Below are 22,020 nucleotides of genomic sequence, written 5' to 3' on the forward strand. Positions count from 1 at the left end.
GCGGGCTTTCCGACCGGGGCCTAAGGCTTCTGCAGCGAGCAGCAAGGTAGGTGAATGAGATTGAATCGGGATCTAACCCTGGACGGCCGAGTTTCCTCTGCCAATAATTAGAACATACTCGTTACTGTGATGTGGTACGACGACAACCGATGGCCTATCTGGGCGAGGCCCAAGGAAAGCTGGCATTGCTTAAGCGTTTCGCTGACCACGAGCGTACGCCCAATGGCTATGGGATCCGCTGGGACCTCTTTGGGGTCCATGGGTCCTCCCGCACCCTGGAATCAACCGGATGATTGGACGTGGAAACGTTTAAGAGGTGGGAGCTGGCTGCGATGACCATCCGCACAGTCAAAGAATTGCCCATAGCCGATGGTGTGATGCATTTCACAACCTTAGCAGACTTGTCTCCTTGAGAAGGGAAAGAACCGCTGTGGTATGCCGATATTATGAGAGGGTATGAATACTGGCAAAAAACAATAAAGAAGCTCACCATCGATCCAAACTTGAGGGTTTGCTGGGATTTCTTGGATGAAAGTGATAGTAATACCGTATCCTCGCCCTTGCTCGTCGTCCCTGGATACTTCACTGGATTTTATTGCGGGGCAGTGAGCGGTAATTCCCCTGGATGAAACGGCTGGAGATTTATGCTCAGAAGCAAGAAGAAAACGATTCCAGATTCCACCTTCAACTGACTACCTGGTGGAACCCGTATGAATGTCCCAGTCTCCCACTTCAGAATTGACCACTTGCTGCTCAGAGTAGACAAAGCGAGAATGACAGGCTCGTAATATCCATCACGGTCCGCTACGATACATCCGGTAGCTGGTTTTGGTGTTGATGGATAGGTTGATATGTAACCAAGGGGAATAATTATGAGCGTCTCGTTCGCCTCAGATTCGATCGTTCCTCCCTCTAAGAGAAAAAGTGGGCTTTTATGCGTAACTGTAGCCACGCACTGGTAAGACTGCTGGAGCTCCGTGACAAGGTCGCTTCCCTAGAAGAGTATATGTCAATAAAATGCTCAGCAGACACGCCACAGCAACATACATGATTTTCCCTGAAAATTTGAAAGATAGTACTGTGAAGAGAAGTTCGATTGTACTCATGGATGGCGCTAATCTCTGTGCGATGTGTCATGAGATACGTTGCCTCATCGTGCTCGCTACATGCTTGAGCAGCTGCCTCGCGAATGCGCACGTCTGCTTCGACAACGGCGACCTCGTTCATTGGATGTGATTACACCGAGCGCGTCTTTGAGGTTGATGGATTCAGAATAGAAATACTGGGTGGGACATTTCCTTATCACGACGACGGGCGCATTTATGGGCTCTGAGAAATGGCATTTGCGTCGCGAGGCTGGCTGATCATGCAGCAAGCCGATTGTGTGTGCTGTGGCGTACAATTCTTTCCCCCCCAAGCTAATGGTCGCATGCCACGTACACCTCAGAGGATTGTGGCGTGACATTGTTCCTTGTTTTGAGGATGATATACTGCATTAGCTTGACTTGGCTGCTGAGTCTGGGAGCCAGATGGTGGACTAGCGTGACTTGATTCTTTGGGCGGACAATCAAAACCTGCACGCGCCGCCGACCTCGCTGCTTATCATTATTTTGAGGAACCTCTCCTCTTTCACACTTGCCTTGGGATCGTCATTCATGCACCATTGTCGTCAACATGGGCATCAACTCCAGCCGAGCCGTGGCTAACCTGATACTTGACGCATGCGACAGTGCAAGCTCCGACTATGCAAGCCCCGAGAGCGCAGGCAGTGCACGCCCGGAGTACCTATCACTGAGCAACCTGGACACACCAGAGGTACGCCTTCTCTCTTATTATGTGTCGTGCGTCAACTCAACCCCGCAGTTCCTTAGCCACCTCCGAGACCTATTACGTGATGTGAGAACACAGCCGTTTCCCGAAGGTCTGTCATCTGTCGTCAACAACTATATAACCTTCAAGCCCTGTCTGTCCTTCAAGACAACACATAACGTGCTTGTCGATCAGTGGGTGAAGTCGCCAGCTTCATTCTTAGATGTCATACCCCGTGGCGACGAGCTTGGCGATGACCTGGCTTATCGACTGTACAAAGGTGGCGACAAGAGCGAGGACCAGGTATTAAAACGACTATTTATGGTCTTTTTCTACAAATTGCGGACTGATTTCAACGAGACGTTTCACGCCGGGGGTCACTGTGATGCGCTTGCAAAATATTTCACCCGCTACAAGCAGAGACCGCACGGCAATTATTTGACCAAGGGACGTCACCTTTGCCGATTGTATGACCAGGCGCCGGCTTTACTGTTTCTTGAGGTCGAATCATATATATATGAGTTAGTTGTCACACACTTATCCTTACCATTTCTGACGATGATTTCATAGCTTTGAGTCAGTTCTACCGAACGACGAATATCGACTTGAAGATGCCATTATGGAAATGTCGTCATTAATGCCAGACTCCGTAGAAGTGTATAAAGGCATCGAGGTGGTCTTCAAGTACCTCCAGGGTTTATGGACGCAGTGGTTGCAGGAACTACAATATTCCAGCGAGAGGAAACATGAGATGGACTTCGGAGCCAGCAAAGCTCGCAAAAAGAGCACCAGAACGTTCCTGTCTACCTCGTCTACTACATCGGAGCAAGGAACAGAGCCCAGGGTTCAGATGGAGAATCAAGACGGACCACCATCGTCCGGTTTTCTTGACACTCCTACGACGGTCCAAGACTCGAACTTACACCCTCCATTAAGAGTGAGTTCCACTCCGCAGCCACTCCCACCGACGCCCTTCTCGCAGCAAGGCATTCGTTGGAGGGAGTTCATCTCACAGCCTACCTTCGCGCAGCAACCTATATCCTCATCAGATACCTTTCGTTCCTCGGCTTTTCGCAATTGGGAAGTCTTCAGTGGGACCTATACTATTCCTAGGGCCAATTATGGAAATCTGTCGGAGTTAAGTTAAGGTGATCTATGGTGGGTTGAGCTAAGAAATGGGTCTAAAATCAATGGATATTTCGGAGATCGAGTTCTCTCCAGTCTCAAATCGCACCCGGGTTACCTTGTTAGTTCCCTAAACCCGCTTGATTAAGAGTTGTGTCTATCTAGTTATGTCAACGGAGGTTGGGGCGACCAAGTGGTGGGGAGTTTGCTGATCAGCCTCCGTTCTCATGTTTCTGGTCAGATATGATGGCAGTGCGATGTGCTTAGGCTCTTTTGGATGAAGGATGGAGAGACTGAGCTAAAAAAAAATTCTCCCGAAACTTCTAGTAAGCCTTGTTATGAAAGTTTTTGCAGGTCCTGAAGAGATTTCCTTAGATATCCCTTCAAATCACCACCGCTGCTATGACGGTTTGTAAACACAAGGCCATGATATTTCCCAATCACCGAAACCAAAAAAGTCCAATGGAGGCAACGACAACACCAACTACAACTGAAAGAAGTGGTATGGCTATATCATTGACCTCTTTATGTTGTGAATTCCTGGCTGCTTTATGGAAGGGGGGAGGTTGGCGTTGATGGGTGGAACTTGGAACAAGTCAGAATTTGTGTTGAGATGCCATGTTTTATTACGGACAATCACTAGCCCCGAAAGTGATATGCACCTGTACTTGAACTCTCGTTGGTTCTCTTTTGATGACTTTTAACTCTTCATCTTTCACGTAATGCCGGATCTCCTCCCATGAAAGTCTAGTCACGAATCCGTCGGTTCACCCGTGAAAAGACTTCTTCCCTCCATCCGCAAAGACCAATGTGAGCAGCAGCTGGGCCGATGATTACTTGAGCCAAGACCGTGGTTGCAGAAGCAATCCCTGTCTCTCTGGTTGTGATATATCCCAAAGACCGCAGATGGAAAATGCGGTAAATACTTTGAACAAGAACAGAAGTGACATTCAAGAACAAGTCTCGTTGAAAAAACAGAAGAATGTCGTCTTGAGGGCCGGAAGCGTGGGCCGTAGAGATTAGCCCGCCAAGTCCCCCGAAAACTTGAGAAAACGACATCCCGGGGCTTTTCCAAATGCGGTAAATGGACCAAAAGTGAACCAGGGCCGTTGCTGAGGTACCAACCGTGTAGACTAGTCTCAAACTTGTCGGGGTGATGTTCCCCCGGGGCTGCTCCCTTTTCTTCATTTGATTTGTAGACATATCATCCTTGCCTGCAATTTTGCGACGACGAGACAAACTTGATAATCCGCTAGTGAGGAGACCGACAAGGGCCGGGAAAGGCTGCCATAAAGCGACAAATGCCTGCCAAGTATCCTTGTTCTGAAGAGGCCTAAACATAAATACGGTAGGTAGTATGTAACCTAGGGTGAAGCTAGGAATCAAAGCATCGGCAGCTTCTTCGGCCACAGGCTGACCGATAACAGTACCGAACGAGTGATGTGTGACATATGTGAGAATGGTTGCCAAATTGTAGAGTGGGGCAATTCGGCCAATCCCCAGGACTTGGTATGCGATCCCAAATAGAGACGGACTAGTAGTGATTCAATTAGCCATTTGGAATCGACTGATTGCAGAGGCTCATGCTGGGTTGACATGGTGTAACGGCGACATGGAGTTGAGACGTACTAGGAGATGAGTAGACCATGAGCTCCTGCTCTACAGCTCTCGATGGTCCAGTCAACAATGGAAGAGAAGATAACCGGCGTGAAGTATATCAGTTGCAGGTTCTGTGCACGGTTTGGTCCTGCAAGCGGCACTCCAAAGATGGATACCAGCGTTGATAAGAGTTTATCTAGGACCCGGATCCCTAGATACTGTTGCCTCAGTGGAGCACCGGCGAATGATTGAGGTACTTCCAATGGCAACATAATTTTGTTAGAAAGACAGTATAATGCGCACTGGCATATCGCAGCGAGGCTAGTAGGAAGCCAGGTCGAGCCCAGTGGCGTGGCTGGGAGCTCGTCATCGAAAGGAATCAAATGCCCACGTTTGGGGACGGCAACCATGTCAAGACGGGTAGCACCGACAAGTTTGTTAGACCCAAGCTGAAGAGTATATTCCTGGCTCATTATACGTGGGAGAACCCGCGCCATCAATGCCAGGAGTGGTGTTTCGAGTGCATCATTCTGCTGCTGGGCATGAGCATCCGCCACAAGAAATGACACACGTTTGAACCGATCGTTTTGCGTATTGCTGAAGATAGCCTGAATGTCCGAGCGAGTCAAGTCAGAATCCTTCTTTGGGAACAAGTGATTTGTCAATGTTGCCGCAGTTTCGATGGCACTGTTACCCCCGTGTCCAGTCAAGGGTTCAAACTAATCCGCAGTCAGTCCCAGGGAAATACGCAGGCTGGACCATGGACTCGTGTGTCGTACCTTGTGAGCCGCGTCGCCGATCGTGATGACACGCTCAAAATGCCATTTTTCGAAAACATACTCGTGCAGCGGAGTCAGAACGGAGCTTGTCCTAGCCTCGTAAAGCTGACCGAATGTGATAGACGATGTGATTGGGTCTGACGCGTGTTGCCGAGCGAGTGCTTCTTCATCGCTCTTACTGTATCGTGGAATGTCATTTCCAAACAGCGGGACATCCAATTTGACCAGAAGAAACCAGTACACCCTCTCACCAGGGCCGGTGATGATCAAATAAGAGTAGTAATGGTTCATCACATAATGCACTCCTTGTGTTAGTGCCGCTATGGGCCGAGATATCCCGAAAATGCATTTGTAGTAGCACGGAACCTCTGGACGATTGGTTAGTGGACGAGTGTCGTCATCGAGGTGTCGGGCCAAAGATAGGAAAGAATTTACTTGACCACTCATCCAAGGGGAAATACCCAGGCGACATCTCATTGCCGAGGCGCCACATCTCCCTTCGTACGGTGCTGTAGATTCCATCCGCGCCCACTAGGATATCGCCTCGGAAGGTGTCACCCTTACTGGTGACTACTTGAACGAAATCATCAAGTCTGGTGATGGATTCGACCCGCTGACCGGTTAAAACCGAAGCTTTAGATTCCAAATTGTTGTAAAGAGTCTCCAAAAGCATCTGTCGATCGATGAAGATGGTGGGATACCCGTGCCTGGTAAACATTGCTGTCAGCTAATCAAAGGCAGCTAGTGCAGTCAACGGAGTTTTACCTCGCCATAAAGTTATCATGGAATTTCTTATGATGGGCGATTGCAGATCCGTCCGAGACCCGGACGAATACGTCTTGCAATGGCGTGTCGACCAACGACAAAACTTCGTCGGCACATCCGAGCTGGTCAAGAATTCTGAGCCCATTTGGCTGAAGGCCAATACTGGCGCCAACTTGTGGTGCGATGTCATCGTTCGCTTCCAGTAAGACGAAGCGTATTCCAGCCTTCTCCAGCATGTTAGCCAGAGAAAGACCGGATACACTACCGCCCACAATGACGACTGTCAACTGAGTTTCGTCCATGTTTCTCATTGAAGATGAGAAATTAAAAGAAATGATGTGCAGTAAATCTAAAATTGGTATCTCGATTCATATAGACAATAGTTATGGTAGATGCTGAGCTACCTTGTTCCCACCCTTCTCAATCGAGTTTTCAATCATCGTCGCGTTTCTCGGACATCCGGGTTGCCAGGCTACCTCGGTGTCCTATAACATACCGAGCGAGAGTTAAAGTCCTCTGTTTTTGATAAACAGTGCATCGCTGGCATGAATGCTACACCTTCCCCAGGATGATCCTTGACTTGCAGGCAGGCTCCACCACGAGAAGTGAGGGACACAGGTCGGGTGAGGATGTCTTGCCCCCAACGCGTACCGTATGATAGTGACGTGGCAGGGTATGAAATGAAGAATGCCGATCCGGCATTGATCCATGGCATTATTTCATGTATTTGCCGGAAGATGGGGACCTTTCTAATACCAAAATTTGGCCTGTACATGGTTAATTAGGGGCTCTATAATAAGCAAAACATGGGCAACGTGCCCACTCGGGCTGGATCGGCAAAATCGACAATTTCCACCATGTTTCACGGCATGCGGTCATGCTTATTCACACTATCGCGGTTTGTCAAGCGACAAATGATACCGGAGCAACCCCTACTCCAACCCCTATTTACATGCTTATTTACCTGCGTGATGACGCCGTCGTATTCATTCTACTATGCCTGTAAGCTTGCAGTGCAGGCCAGCTTCGGCCTAGACTGGAGCTACGGAAGCGGCCCGTAACAACCTGCACGCCTTGTTGACGCGATCTTCATGTCGGCAGATTTATTGAGCCGGACTTCTCGTGATGGACCCGCTTTGCTTGCCAAGATCTCGTTTACCAGTCAATCACATCTGATGTACGGGGTTTCTCTACTGACTTCGGATTATTACAGACCTACCACGTGCTACCACGTAGCAAGGTAAGCCCCCGCCGATCGGCAGAAAGAAATAAAGTGTTTTCACACCTAAAATAACCTTGAGTTCTCGGGCTTAAGAAGGGAGATATACGTGGACTAAATTGATCCCCTGCCCCATTCCTAATTTTGATACTTGGCATTATTGATCTTACCAACCATTGCCATCTCCTCTACGTCAAATTGAGCTAGTTCGGGAGTGCTGAACGTCTCCTTTGTGACGGAAGCAGCAGCCTGGTGTCAGCACCACGCCACGTAGAACTATAGCACGTCGATGCATGCCCGCGCATGTAGAACTAAGGTTAAACCCAGGTGTTCATCAACGCCTTACTGTTTCAGATCCAATCACAGATGTGGCAAAAATCAGGCGTGGGGGTTGCTGTGACGAAGGCACACCTAACGTAGCAGCGGCATCAGAGTCAGTTTCGCCAAGATCGGATCCTTGATTTGCCGGGGTAAGAAGCGAATGTTGCTCTCCTCAGAGCTAGGCTGTTGAGGTTCTTTGATGCCGCACGTATGCCAAAACCAGATTCTCCGTATAAACATGCCCAATGACGACCGGAATGTATACATGGGAGAGCAGAAGTGCAATATGCAACATTGTCTCCATCAACTTCACAACCTCAAGACCTACCCATGCGCCTCATAGATGGCCACGCACGGCCTTAGGGGAGAAGCTCCTCCCGCCGCTCTGGTCGGCCCTGACAAAGGCCCATCGGAACTCAGCCATTCATAATCGTGATTGCGCGTAGCACACTGCGAGGCGTTGAATCTCTTAGCATTCTCCCGTGGTGACTGAGACAGTGCAGATACAGACAAGCTGGAATGCGCAGCCAAGAAAAACAAGTCCAAATTGACCAACATCAGTAGCATGTCCAGCCAATATTCTAATAAAGAAGGGAAAGTATATTTACATGGATCCAGTCTATAAGATATCAGAGGGCAGTTAAGCGCTGTGGGATCGTAGGCCCGGAAGACACCAAATAAGTTGGCAAAGCCTCAGGTATTCATGACGACCAGATGACAACTGAAGACTGTTGAATCAATTTGCCAGAGGGATCAATAGTTTACTGGCAGTGAAAAGAACGGCCGGATTTTTAATTACCTTGCAGCCATGCTTGGAGACTACCATCTGGAGGAAGCCCGGGTTGAATCATCGAGCTTACACTGCTCAGACTGCGTCGGATACTCCTCCTAACGAATTGGCCTCCGTATGTGATTCAAGTTACTCGTGAGGAGGCGGCGGTGATCCATCTCGTGGTGCGCCACTGTTGTCTTGATCACTCCCGTCCCCACCGTCGCCATCCCATTGAGTTGTTGGTGCATCCTTTCGATATCTCGGGCTTGGTCTGGCCTTAAAGCTTCCTTTAAGTCTGGAGATATCCTGGAACAGCCACGTACACGGAGATGGTGTCAACACGTGTGGAAGGATTGGGCAATGATACCGGCCATATTAACTGATTCGGACAATTGAGATGAGAGTTATGCTGACCAATTTCTGTTGACTGACCTAGGCTATAAGCTACCGAGGCCAGCCGCGGCTTCGAACCGGATAAAGATGTGAAGCCAATCGAGGACCCTTTACATGTCATTCACATTTCTGCGACCCAATCCTGTGACTCGTTGCAAAAGGGCCCGAGGCAATGTTGTAGTTGTTGGATAGAGACCCTGTACTAGGAGGCCTTCAGTAGATTGATATCCGGACCTTAGTCATAAATGGGGTCAGATAACCCCTCTTCCGGCCGGTCCGGATGACCGGAAGATCATCGCGATCATAATCAATTTGAACACTATTGTAACGATCGACTTGACCGTGTCTCAGTAGTAATACAATGTGATTGGGAAACCGGATGTATGACAAATTTGGCCGACCTGTCTGGCTCCGGCAACGCTAGCCCTCGGCAATGAATTCGGGCAAGGATCAAATTGGTCATCACGAGGCCATCTTCACTAAAATACCACCTTGCATAATTATTGGCTCAGATAGCGGAGAGTTATGTAATATCAAGCGGGTTCTACTGACCAATTTGCATGCTGAGATGAGGGGTATGGAAACTGATGGATTCGTTACGGTCAATTCAATCTGATAGATAGGGATCAATACAGTGATGATGATGTTGATGATTGCTTGTGCCGGTCATCCGGATCGGTCGGAAGAGGGGTTATTATACCCCCCTTCTGACTAAGGTCAGGATATCAATCTATCCGAGGTTTCGTCATACAGGGTCATCATCCAACAGAAACATTATCACAAGCGAGAACGAATGTTTTTAAAACAACAGCTATTTACAGCGGTATAATACCGTCCAACGGGTCAATTGGATAGCCCCGTGTCTGTAGCATTGCCTAACGCACTCTAAGGCACCATGGCGACCCCGTGGTCCTAGGAAGGAGTCTTGCCTACTAACTATCGAGAGCACGGCACAAATCTTAGCAAATACCTCGAAAGGGCACTGTCAAGCATTGACCATGGGAACGGCTAGCTCATCGTATCCCATGCAGTAAAGATCGCGCTGATCCCAGAGCAGTCCCTCACCGTGAAGATAAAGAGCACATTTGATCTCGGCCACGTCCACAAGGCTGGATAAAAAATGACTTCACCTATAGTGCCGAGGCAAGCGCTACATCTGATATACACTATCTAGGCTCGTTTGGTCTAGCTTCGGGATGATTATAATATCAGCAAATGACTTCACTCGTGGTGCCGAGGTAGGCGTCAAGCCTGGAAAGCGTAAGGTCGGCTTCCTAAAGCGCGGAGTTTCAAGGTTGATCTATTGCGGGGGTATGCTTAAGTGTTTATTGCTGAAGTTCCGGTCTTGGTCATATGAGCGCATAGTATAGCCGAGGTTGTGAGGGGATCTTAGTTATATAAGAAGGAGGTTAATCAGAAGAATCAAATTTCTGTATTTTTTATTTAATTTTCTCTTTCAGACACCAAGACTACTTCAACCTTTACCCAATATGCTTAAATACACGAACTGCGGTCCTGTCGATTGTGATGTCGACTTTGAGACGAGTTCCCTTGAAGGGAAGACTGCTATTGTTACTGGAGGTATGCTGCAATGTCTAATTCGTAGAGAAGCTTGTATTGACGTCTACCAGGTGCAAGTGGCATAGGAGAATCTTATACCCGTGCGTTGGTTAAAGCAGGGTCAGTCATCAGATACCCTTAAGAGTTCGGCAATTGAACGATGGCCAGGTGCTATGTCCTTATTGCGGATATTGATGCACAGCAAGGATCGATATTGTCTTCTGAACTTCTAGGGTAAGTTACTATTCTTGATGAACAGTATTCGAGCCTCCTCCTTAATACTAATAGGCTTACTAAATTTGTGCGATGCGATGTTACATCATGGGAGGATCAACTTGCAGCCTTTAAAGAAGCCGTATCATTTTCCCCCAGCGGGAGGGTCGACATTGTTATTCCGAACGCTGGAATCGACATGGTAGACCCGATGTATGTCAACAATGGTAAGATTTTGCTCATATGATTTGACAAATATCTGAATACTAATCTATTATACAGTTGAATTGGAGGAGCCAGAAAAGCCTGAGTTCAAGATTTTGGATGTTAACATGCGTGGCGCGTTTTACACGATCAAAATCACGCTCCACTATTTTCGCCGACAGAACGCGCTGCATAGGGGTTCACCGCTAGACCAATTGCTCATTCTAGTAGGCAGCATGACCGCGTACCTGGAATTAGAGGGATCTATTCAATATACCGCATCAAAGGCTGGTTTGCGCGGTATTCTGAGAAGCCTCAGAGCTTCGGAATGGAAGCATAACATAAGAGTCAATTACCTTGCTCCATGGTGAGTTACTAAGCCCAAGATCATTGACGGCAGGCGAGCTTATCAATCCAAGGTTCCTCAAAACCAAGATTTTGAGCGATGCGGCATACGAGGAATTGCAAAAACATGACGTGGAATTTGCATCTTTCGAAGATGCTGGGAGTCTGGTGTTGAGGATTGCATCAGACCCAACAGTTCATGGTATATTTGGACCTGAATCCTAATTTCGTTGAAAATAATGGTTCGTTCTAATGTAATTGCTAGGTCGCGCATTCGCAATTCTTCCTCGAAGTAAAGCCCCTCGAGGATATGCGGACCTGGATGTCGATGATTACCCTAATGGAGCGCTTCTTCAGCAGCTGCAAGACGAGGCCGATGGTGCATTAGGCCGTTCTAGAGACCCCACATCATAAAGCCGGCTCTAATTGCGTGCCGCGCATTCCGCTATCAACTCGGTTTATCAGACAAACTGTTGATCTGGGGGCTGAGCCTTTCAGAGGGAAGAGGATGAGGATTGATTGGGCTAGCTTCAACAGCTTAGCCTATGTAACCAAATATTAAACCAGAGTTGGATTCAACATCTGAATTCAAGGTGGTATATGGAAGGGAAATAGCCGGCAAAGGCAGTCAGGATGCAAATTTCTTTGTTTCAGGAAGCTCCTTTGAACCCGCCTTTTTGAGGGGCTGTTTGATTAAGTGATGATGGTCCTCGTGATAACTTCCATTTGGCTAAAATCCTTTCGATGTTTCCTATGCGTACCTAATTACTTGACACTTTTCTTGCGTTGCCTTTTCCAAGTTACGTGAGGTGTTTGATGGATCCGGCGTTTCCGTGCTACCATTTACTGTTCAGCCTCAGAGATCGAGGCCGACAGAATCAGGCAATTCTTTCTAACTGTTATGGAATTCAGCATAAGAGAATATCTGATGTGTAAATTTGAATTGATTCTGCAGAGCCTAGCTATAGGAGGCTGTCGACCGCCACTTGGGAATGTGACAGGCGGTTAGGGACGCTTGGGCTAGCTGGTCGCTAGCGGGGATGTCTCTAGGGTGACCCGGATGGGGTTAAAAGGGGAGGTCAGTGCCGTCACTGGGAAAAATCATCATCTTTTCTTTTATCAGAGATTCTTCCTAGAAGTCAGAGAGGCTGGAAGAGCTTGAGGCTGCTAGGGAGTCTATTAATCAATTGCCTTCATTTTTGAGAGAGTTATTTGAACCTTCTTGCCGTTACTACGTTCCCTGTCCAACCTCTGTCTTTAACCTCCCTCAGATATCGGGCTGCCGCAGGCCCCATTGATGCCTTGCCAGCGAACTTTCCTGCGACCGACCCGATATTCTATCTCATGAGATGCTCCCCTATCAGGAGACATAAGCCTCAGATTGATCCGACCCCATACGCGTAATCTGGTGCAGCTTCGGGCTGACCGGCTAAGACGCCTGTGCGACGACTCTCTGTGCATTTCCCCTAGGGCAAGTTAATGAGTTGGGTGTTGTTTCCGTCTCTTCCTGCTGCTAAAGGAACTCTTGGAATTGGGTAAAGTTTGGTCTCAAAGTTTGGCATATCGGAGTTCCGAAGGGAATAGAATGTAGACTTTTGCTCCGACTAGGCGAACCCAATTGCCTAGCTAGAAGGGCGCATTGTGACGCGTAGATGTAAGGTTTGAGATCAAGTTCCTCGCTGGGGGTAATAAGCCAAGTGTGGCGGATGGTGGGCTGGCTCTAGTAGTCAATCTTGCCGATCGACCGGGCAAAGAGTCCTGCCGACCCCGGTTGAGCCATACTTACCTCTATATTTGACGAGGAAGGAAGAGCATCACCACCCCTGATTTTGGTCTCGCAGCAACGGTGCCGGTGAAGTCATGGTCAGGGAAGTTGCATTCCAGACTGTACCAGGACACTTAAGAATGATTGAAAGCATGAAGAACGGTTCCACGATCGCCAGTATCGATGGGAAATGTTGCAGAAGCTTGACGGCAGGGAATAGTTGAAAGTCGGTCGGGACGGCTACCAGTAAGGGCGAATTGGCAGTCCGCCTCGCGTTATTCAGGAAGAAGACAGGTATTAACAGAAGATGTAACGTCAAGCGCAGCAACAAACGTGGGGGGTCTCACGTTGGTAAGTCTTGCCGATTGTGTTTTGTATGGTGATGGAGATGCATTGGATCCAAAGAGGGTGATACATAACGCAAGATTACGTAGGAGACTTGAAGGAGAAGGACATGAAGCAAATATAGGAAAAATACTACTCCGTTTTGCCGCAATGCCAAGTCTTAACGTCTACTCGACCTGCCTAAATAGGCAGGTAGGTGTGCGATATGCCGAGGAAGCAACATGCATTGATCAAAAGGCCCCGAGCAAAAGTTCATTACATTTGGCATGTTTGAAAGGACTTGGCAGAATCATCAACAATGTCGCGTTTGCCTCAAAAAGGTCGAGCAGTTGCCTTCAATTGACTAGAAGATAAGGGTTTTAATGAACTGAGCGAAAAGAGGACCAGCTCAGCTCTTCTCCGAGACGCCTGAAGCGGCGACAGGGATCTCATCAGTGCTACAGGAAGAAGAAAAAAGAGTTCTAGTGCAAGACTTTAATGCAGGTGTATTTTGGAATGAGAAACCAAAAGTTCAAGCTGCGGCCTTGTAGCTTGAAGACTCTAACTTTTGCAGAATCTGCACATATGGTCGCCCCGTCATTACAAAAGCTGTCTTGAGATAGACGGAAATCTTAGATAGATTCTATGAAGTTGGGTACATCACCCGCCAGCTTTGCAAGATATTGACAAACCGACAGAAAGAGAAGGTGACTTTATCTCGAGCTCCGTCATTGTCATACGTGCAATCAGCTGCGATGCTGTCGATGATTGATAGAATGCCTATCTCCTGCGCTATTTAAGTTGCTGGAGAATACCTTTCAGGGCCAGTCCGATGGCCCGAAAGAGATCATGGTCAAGGGGACCTGTCAATCGCTAGCAGGGAACGTCATGGGCGCATGGCTTCAACCGGGCCATGAGAAAGGAGGTTGATGGGCAGGAACGTGCATTAGTGAGATGGCGGCTAGGGCTGCAGACGGCCAGCTGTTGTCAAATTTCTCCTGATACTGCATTCACTCAATTTCGCGGCCGCCGGTTATCAACCAAGACACAGTTTCTCACTGAAGGCTTGATTCTAAGTGACCTAGAAAGGCACCTGATCGAATCTTAAAATCCAACTGGCCATCTGGATATCCGCGATGTATCACGAGTGAGTTTGACTAATCTCGTTGGCGATCTCGTTAGCTTCTTGCTGAGCTTAGTTTTTAATCCTGTCCTCTTCCTGCTTGCGAAACGAGTCGGTGTATTCGACCCAGTGGCCATGTAGTAGACCCGTTCCAGCCCCTATCAACATTCCCAAGCCTGAAGTTGGAATTGCCACTACTGTGACAACGAGCCGACGGTGATGTCGATGCCACTTGCGATTCCAGCACCTATTCCAGTCCCAACAGCACCTCCTTGAAGCCAACCTGCCTCCAAGCGTTCAGCAGGTTCCATCAGATTGGCCGCTTTTTTGTCGACGTCACGGGCTTCGGAGTGCAGCTCTTCGGCGACTTTCGGATCACCTGCTTCATCTGTCTGTTTGTGAAGCTCTATTGACTTCTCCTGCAACTGTTTGGTTTTATCCAGGCGCGATTTCCCGTGTGAGCTTATCTTTGGCGGACAAGTTGCCGCCGCTTTGACCTTTGCCCTCCTTATTAGACATGATTGGCTGCGCTATACCTCGGTAGTAGGGGGAGTTCGGCGTGTGATGAATCTCAGAGGTCGGGTCACAATGAAAGCTATGTGTAAGGACCACAGTTTTATGCCGTCAGTTGACCGACGCCCTGCAACTTGACCGTATCGACTCGATAAATTGGCCTGTGGTTATGAACTAAAGCTAAGATATATCAAGAGGTTAGGGTGCCCTAGTACACACATACCCAGAGGGGGGACTAGAAGCTCAACAGTAAAAGGAAAACACCAACAAGAGTATCAACAATACACAATACAGACTAAAAGCTAAGATATATAAGGCTTATATTTCCTGAACCATTGGGGATAAGAAAGCCCGTAGGTCATACTTGGGGGAAGGGTTCAGGGCCAATTTACTGAGTGGACAGTCTAATTTGCTCTGAAGTTGTTCAGAACTTAGGCTTCTGGCACACAAGCCCTTCATTCTTATCCATTCATCATGAATTGATATGTCTCAAGTACAACAACCGTTGGCCAGTTATCAGCCGAGATCATATGAGCCCAAATTAATGTCCCTAGGTCCATAAAGGGCTTCGCATAACTCTCGCTCTCACCCTAGACATCAACTACATGTAAGGACCGTTCATTGTGTCGTGCAATATAAAAAGCCTTACCATATCGGAGAAATTTCTGAACATTCCGAGTTGGATGCGGGACATATAGAGACACGTGTTTGCAATTGATGATCCCGCTATCAACGTCGACTGCATAACGCCAGCAGTAGGTATAATGAAAGGTATCTTGGCTAGCTAGTTTCCATCCTTCCACCATCTTCTAAGGCCGTATGAGACATTCGTCTATTGGCAAATGCCGTTGTAGGATATAGTTATCCAAGATATTGACGGATGCCGTAATCAGCGCGCACTAAGAACCCCAAGATGGTGCTCGCTTCTCTAGGAAGGCTTTCACTCCTTCATCTTTATCCCGTGTCCCGAATGCGAAATAATACAAACTCCGCTCAAACTCGTGATCACAGCCAAGGTCATCGGCTAAGAGGCATTGTGAGAAATAGCTGCTGATGGGGAATAAGATATGTAGAACACTTACATCGACAAACAGCCTCCTTCGCCAGCGACAGTGCCGCTGGGCTCAGTCCGGCCAGCCTGGATGCTGTCTGTACGACGTTCTCCAGCACTTGGCCAGGCTCGAAGAGTTGAGCGACAAGGCCGGTCGAGTTGGCCTCTGCTGCTGAGATGGGGGACCCTAGAAGGATCATTTGCATAGCCTATATTGTGTGTTTAGCCGAGCCAGATGCAGTCTCGCACGTGGCATCAACCAGAGGGGTACTCAAATCCCTACCTTGAACTTTCCCACAGCGTTTGTCAATCGTTGTGTCCCTCCAGCGCCGGGAATAAGGCCGATGGTGACCTCTGGAAGTCCGAATTGAGAGGTTGTGGATGCAAAGATCAAATCACACTAATATCATGGGTGTCAGTGAAGAAGGCCCTCCGCCCACCGGGGCTACTGCGCCGCAACGCCAACTTGGGATTCTTTGTCAACTGACCATCAGAGCGACCTCGAAGCCCCCACCGAGCTGTCAAGAATATAGTGTCAGTCCCACATGTGGATCAACGGAGCTATGTTGGCCGTGGGAACGGAATACTACTCACCGCCATGCCCTCCACAGCAGCTATCAGGGGCTTGCGCACAGTTCGCATCCCCGCGCAGAGGTCTGCGAGATAGCGGCAACCCCGCGCAGCTTCCCCGTCGAGCGCCGAGATCTCTTTGATATCGGCTCCGGCTGGACGAATCACGTCGAGTCAGCCAACGACCAGGGTCTTGACCTGGGGGGAAGGACGTTTGTGTTCTTACCGGAAAAGAAGGCGCCGCTGCCCGTGAGAACAATGGCACGCACAGCATTATTCCGCGAGGCCTCCGACAAGTGGTGCAAGAAGACGTTGATGAGTTCCTGGGAGAGAGCGTTGCGCTTGGCGGGTCTGTTGAAGGCGAGAACGCGAACACCCTCAGCTGGCGTGGTAGCTAGAACCAATTCGTCGGCCATGATGAGTGACAGCGCTTGGAGCTGTGCCGCGTCGCTATCTGCTGAATTGGCGATGTATTGGGCTGGCATTGGTACTGCGTTGTTGGCTAACATATGTACTATTAGCTAGACAGCGACAAAAATGAATACGTGGCTGTCTCAGTTGGAGTGTCTGGATATTGCAATCAATTACCCAACTGAAACAAGATTTGCTTTTCCAGCTAACCGGGGCACAAGGCCACCGGTTTTCTGAGACATCAGTGAGTTTGTCTTATTGCGGTATTTTTCTTTTCGGAATGGTTGGTCCTGGGGATTCAACGACTTGTTTTGGTAATTCCTCGAGCGGATCGCTCCACATAAATCACGACTTCTTCGCGCCATCGATCAAGGTTCCATCGATCCCGAGTTTGTGTTGAAGCGCACACCAACCAATCAATTGCACAGTGTCCTTCCTATTCAGTCCCAATGTGTCCTTCCGGTTCCGGTTCAGATACGGGATCGCGGCTCAGATGTTATCTTGCAAAGTCTAAATTATCCTGTCGGCTTAATAGGCCACCTGAATAGGAAGGTTGGTTGGTTTGCTGAACACGAAGATATCCCATCAACCTCGCAAAGGAATAATTGACAACAGTGGCAACAAGCACCGCAGACAATTTCTACGGTCCTGAAAATGGTCTAGAGTACTTTGTACAGTGCATCATTGTTCGTTGCACTTAGCAAATCCCCTAGTGAAAGCTGCCAACCCGATATCGGCTTCGCGAGATCCCTGTCAAGCACGCATTCATCATCCGCTTCTGCAAGTGCCGAAGTACGATGCTGCACCTCCTGGTCACGCTCAAGATTCTTGGCACGCTTGGATCCGCGCTCGTGGCCCGGTGATCCGTTCTCAGAAGTTCCGACGGCCCACCCAGGCCGGCCGCACCTTAAGCACATGCGACAAGGCTAGGGCCAAGGCTCCCGATAAGGAGGGCTTTCCAGCTTTCTCAATAGGCATGTGGCATATATCAGCCAGGTTGTTCGGCGCTACCTGCCTAGTATGTCATCTTCAGCAGCCTCGAGTGCCATTCCGTATTTTAGTTCAACGCACATGTCGATGAGCATTGCCATTAATACGAAAGAACCTAGCATCGTGTCCTGCTCTAAGCGAGTAAAAAATTCCGCGCAGGAGGGTGTCACATCTTCATATGGTAGTACGTTGCATCCCGCGGCGGCTCGGATGCAATCCTAAAGGGAAGTTACGAAATCGGACGCGGGTTCTCAGCTTCGCGGCATCGATGAGAGACGGCGACAAGACTCTCTCCAGCCGAGGGAGAAAACAGCGGGTTCGACGAAGGAGACCAGTATTTAAGTCGGCGTTACCGGCCCGATCAAGGGAGTATGCTTTCTAGCACAGAGGTTCTATCCTAGAGGCAATATTAAGTTACCAGCTAAGCCTTATATCATTCCTGTGCAACGAAAATCTTCATTTTATCTTGCATTGGTCTCGTTTGAAATCTCACGTCTTACCATGGAGGAATCCCTGCCCCCGGTCTCTCCGTCTAAGAGACCGTCCCCCCTCTCCTTCAGCTATGGCCTCGTGAGCACTCCTCAGTTCTCAACCGTTACCAAAGCCTTCTTCCATTATGCTTCAACTCAGCCGCAGGCTCTGGCGGCTCGCGACCTCTCCGTTGAGCCGGCTGTGCAGATTACATATGGTGAACTCGCACGACGCAGCGCTAAGTTGGCACGCAAGCTGCAAACCTTGGGAGTTACCCCCGGTAGTCGGATTCCCCTCGTTGTCAAGAGGGGGATTGATATGCTCGTGGGAATCTTTTCAATATTGGCTTGTGGGGCCCAGTATGTCCCTCTTGACGGCTCTGTTGTTCCTGACGAGACTCTACAATTCGTCTTAGAACAGACTGGCGGATGTACCGCCTTAGCCCTCAAATCTACCCGTCATCGTCTAGCGAATGCAGGTGTCGCCAATGTTGTCGTTGTTGATGACTTGGACAATGCAGATGAGGACGAGATTGATGAAGAAGAAGGGTTCGTGGACTTGGCTAGTCCTGAAAGCGGGTGCTACGTGATTTATACTTCAGGTAAGTTACGCGAGTCTTAAATTAGTATGGAATTTACGAGCTGAGACACTACAACCTAGGCACTACGGGAAAGCCTAAAGGTGTCAATGTCACTCATCGAAATGTGACAAATCTGATCTGTCATGCCCCTGGCAACTTGGGTATCTCACCAGGCAAACGCGTGGGCCAAGTGCTGAATATCAGCTTTGATATGGGTAGGTCTTCCAAAAAGCAATCCTTTGAGACAAGGAGCTGTACTGACTGATTTCACCTTGAAGCGGCCTGGGAGACTCTGGGGTGTCTGTCAAACGGTGGAACTTTGATCATCCGCGGCTCAGATTGGACATGCACCTTGAAAGAGGTAAGTTTTAGTGCACTGCAGGGAGTATGAACTGCAGGGAGAGTGAACTGCAGGGAGAGTGCGCTTCAGGGAGAGTGCGCTGCAGGGAGAGTGCACTGCAGGGAGAGTGCACTGCAGGGAGATCATCCGTTCTAACTAATCTTATCTCCTAGATCGACATTTTAATCTGCACCCCGACAATCCTATCTTTGTACAATCCTCAGGATTACCCACGGCTCAAGACGGTAGCTACTGCCGGCGAGCCATCTTCACAGAGGTAATTGGGTCTTAACGCTAGCGTCATGGGGAATCTTCTAATCAGTTTCAGGCTTGCCGATACTTGGGCCGCTCAGACAACATATTACAATTGTTGTGGTCCTACTGAAACGACCATTGTCAACACAATGCACCAACATCAACCTGGCCTTCCGTTGACAATTGGAAGGCCGACGCCAAACAACAATGTTTACATACTCGACCAGGACCTTGTGCCCGTCGAAGTAGGGCAGAGTGGGGTGATGTGGGCTGGTGGCTTGGGTGTCTCTTCTGGATACGTGGGAATCCCAGAGATAACTGCCGAGCGATATGTCCTTGACCCATTTGCTCAAAAAGGGTAGGGTTGATATCTCCAAGCTCACCGATTGTGATAAAATCTAACTCAAATTCCACAGGTCCAAGATGTATAACACTGGGGATGTCTGTCAGTGGAACCCCGATGGCTCGGTACATATTTTGGGTCGCGTTGACGACCAGGTCAAAGTGAAGGTTTGAAACCCTCAGCTACTGCACTATATCTCAAGAAACTGACTTTTGTAGGGCTTTCGGGTTGAGCTTGATGGAATTGCGGCATCCCTTACTTCTTGTCACCTTGTTCAGAGGGCAGCGGCATTGCTCATCGAGGGTGAAATCCACGGCTTTCTCACGCCTTCTCACTGTCGCCTCTCAGTAGTGAAGGATCACATGAAGGACTGCCAGCCTTACTATGCTATGCCAAGTCACTATCACCTATTGGAGTCGTTGCCCATGACCGAGAATGGTAAAGTCGACAAGAGAGCACTGCGAACTCTCGCATTGGCTGGGCAAGATAGCACAGAGTGCGAAAATCTGCCGAGCCATCTCATCAACTCTCCTCAACCCGCTGATCTCGAACAAACGCAGTCGGACTCCTCGTCCTCAAGCGTGACGCAAGTCTCCACATATTCCGAGAAGCTGGATAGTACCGTGATTGAAAAGGACAGCGACTTTGACCTGGAGGCCGTATTGCCTGAGAAGAAACACCGGAAGTATGCACGGGGCCTCCGCTACCGCGGCCTGATTGTTTACCGACGCCTCCTGTCTTTGGTTGGCTTATTCAATATTACGGCAGCCATTGCCTTGGTGCTTACGGGTATTACCAGGCAGTGGCTAGGCAATATCACTGCCATAAACCTGGCCACAGCCGTCCTTATCCGCCAAGATTTCGTCATCAACACTCTCTACACCATCGCCTGCAGTGTGCCCAAGTCGTGGCCCCTCTTCGTCAGAGCCCGATGTGGTAAGATCTATCATCTCGGTGGTGTTCACTCCGGGGCGGCCATAAGCGCCGGCGGATGGCTGCTGGCAACAAACATTGCAGATATCGTCTGCATGAGCTCAGGCTCAAGCTGCTCGAATTGGGGTCACCAGTCTGTTGAGGCAAAGGTCGTCTCCTGGATGCTGGCCATGCTCTTTGTTGTTATGATTACCCTTGCATGGCCGACAATGCGCAAGAAGCACCACGATTTATTCGAGATGACGCACCGTTTCGTCGGCTGGACAATGCTGGCCCTTTTCTGGGTTCAAGTCGTCCTTACAAACAAAGACAGTGCCCCAGAAGGCGTATCTCTTGGAAGCGCCTGTTTGAGATCTCCGTCTTTCTGGCTTCTTGCGGTGTCAACTGCGAGCGTGGCTTCTTCATGGCTCTTCCTTCGTAAGGTGCCTGTGGAAGCTGAGGTTCTATCAGACCACGCTGTGAGGCTGCACTTTGACTATACGGTCCCGGTCAATGGTTCATTCGCCCGTTTGTCGCGCCGCCCACTGATTGAATGGCATTCCTTTGCTACAATCCCCGCTCCGGAAGCGAACAATAATCGACCGAAGGGTTATTCCCTTGTCGTGTCGAATGCAGGCGACTGGACTAAGTCAACTATTCGCCAGCCACCCACGCATATCTGGACCCGAGGCGTCCCCACCTGCGGAGTCATGCGCATTGCAACATTATTCAACCGCGTGGTCCTTATCGCAACTGGCTCTGGCATTGGGCCGGTCCTGGGCCACATTAACAACCTACCGTACGATACACAATTGATATGGTCAACATCTCGCCCGGAGCAAACATTCGGGGACGAATTGTGCAATTCGATTATAAGACAGATCCCAGATGCTGTTATCCATGATACCAAAAAGCTCGGCCGCCCAGATCTCGTCAAGATGGGTTTCAATTTGGCTAAGAGCTTCAAAGCTGAGGCGGTGATTATTATTGCAAACGAAAAGATTACGAAGAAGGTTGTTTACGGCCTTGAAACGAGAGGAGTTCCGGCTTACGGTGCTATCTGGGACAGCTGAATGATTTTACGAGGGAAGGCTATGATTAGATAGTTGGAGTTAATGGAGGAGTGTTGATTGATCCGTTAGGGTCGATTTGATCAGGGCAATGGTGCTCAAGACAATCATCAATATATACATTTGATCAATTTGACCATAATGAATCCATGAACATGTTATAAATAGGGACTAATATTGCATTGAACACGAATGTGC

General features: G+C 49.0%; 6 protein-coding genes across 6 annotated transcripts; 3 read left to right on the top strand and 3 right to left on the bottom strand.

Moving 5' to 3' along the window:
- Positions 1 to 49: 49 nt before the first annotated feature.
- Positions 50 to 468, top strand: BGZ61DRAFT_442235 (uncharacterized protein). The gene has a single exon (XM_046244699.1). It carries the CDS (start codon positions 130 to 132, stop codon positions 334 to 336), a length of 207 nt encoding a protein of 68 aa, XP_046111396.1. The 5' UTR covers positions 50 to 129; the 3' UTR covers positions 337 to 468.
- Positions 469 to 592: 124 nt separating this feature from the next.
- Positions 593 to 1,227, bottom strand: BGZ61DRAFT_472920 (uncharacterized protein; the record flags this gene model as incomplete). The annotated part of the gene is made up of 2 exons (XM_046248396.1): positions 593 to 994; positions 1,048 to 1,227. 2 exons carry the CDS (start codon positions 1,225 to 1,227, stop codon positions 593 to 595), a joined length of 582 nt encoding a protein of 193 aa, XP_046111397.1.
- A 2,454-nt stretch (positions 1,228 to 3,681) lies between these two features.
- BGZ61DRAFT_339912 (uncharacterized protein) lies at positions 3,682 to 6,379 on the bottom strand (the record flags this gene model as incomplete). Its single annotated transcript, XM_046239265.1, has 6 exons — positions 3,682 to 4,331; positions 4,384 to 4,468; positions 4,638 to 5,252; positions 5,313 to 5,680; positions 5,748 to 6,019; positions 6,078 to 6,379. 6 exons carry the CDS (start codon positions 6,377 to 6,379, stop codon positions 3,682 to 3,684), a joined length of 2,292 nt encoding a protein of 763 aa, XP_046111398.1.
- Positions 6,380 to 10,272: 3,893 nt separating this feature from the next.
- Positions 10,273 to 11,518, top strand: BGZ61DRAFT_527541 (glucose 1-dehydrogenase; the record flags this gene model as incomplete). The annotated part of the gene is made up of 7 exons (XM_046253118.1): positions 10,273 to 10,363; positions 10,414 to 10,462; positions 10,511 to 10,576; positions 10,631 to 10,782; positions 10,838 to 11,126; positions 11,179 to 11,306; positions 11,370 to 11,518. The coding sequence occupies 7 exons, from the start codon at positions 10,273 to 10,275 to the stop codon at positions 11,516 to 11,518; spliced, it is 924 nt and encodes a 307-aa protein (XP_046111399.1).
- A 3,939-nt stretch (positions 11,519 to 15,457) lies between these two features.
- BGZ61DRAFT_442244 (ClpP/crotonase-like domain-containing protein) lies at positions 15,458 to 17,059 on the bottom strand. Its single transcript, XM_046244700.1, has 6 exons — positions 16,677 to 17,059; positions 16,475 to 16,605; positions 16,369 to 16,398; positions 16,164 to 16,280; positions 15,912 to 16,089; positions 15,458 to 15,853 (listed from the first exon to the last, which is right to left on the bottom strand). The coding sequence occupies exons 1-6, from the start codon at positions 16,957 to 16,959 to the stop codon at positions 15,729 to 15,731; spliced, it is 864 nt and encodes a 287-aa protein (XP_046111400.1). The 5' UTR covers positions 16,960 to 17,059; the 3' UTR covers positions 15,458 to 15,728.
- An 873-nt stretch (positions 17,060 to 17,932) lies between these two features.
- Positions 17,933 to 21,953, top strand: BGZ61DRAFT_503019 (uncharacterized protein). Its single transcript, XM_046251755.1, has 7 exons — positions 17,933 to 18,923; positions 19,004 to 19,117; positions 19,181 to 19,263; positions 19,416 to 19,519; positions 19,571 to 19,855; positions 19,914 to 20,007; positions 20,059 to 21,953. The coding sequence occupies exons 1-7, from the start codon at positions 18,353 to 18,355 to the stop codon at positions 21,823 to 21,825; spliced, it is 3,018 nt and encodes a 1,005-aa protein (XP_046111401.1). The 5' UTR covers positions 17,933 to 18,352; the 3' UTR covers positions 21,826 to 21,953.
- Positions 21,954 to 22,020: the final 67 nt, after the last annotated feature.

Source organism: Ilyonectria robusta, assembly GCF_021365365.1.
Source record: "Ilyonectria robusta strain PMI_751 chromosome Unknown BGZ61scaffold_2, whole genome shotgun sequence".
NCBI classification, from domain to species: Eukaryota; Fungi; Ascomycota; class Sordariomycetes; order Hypocreales; family Nectriaceae; genus Ilyonectria; species Ilyonectria robusta.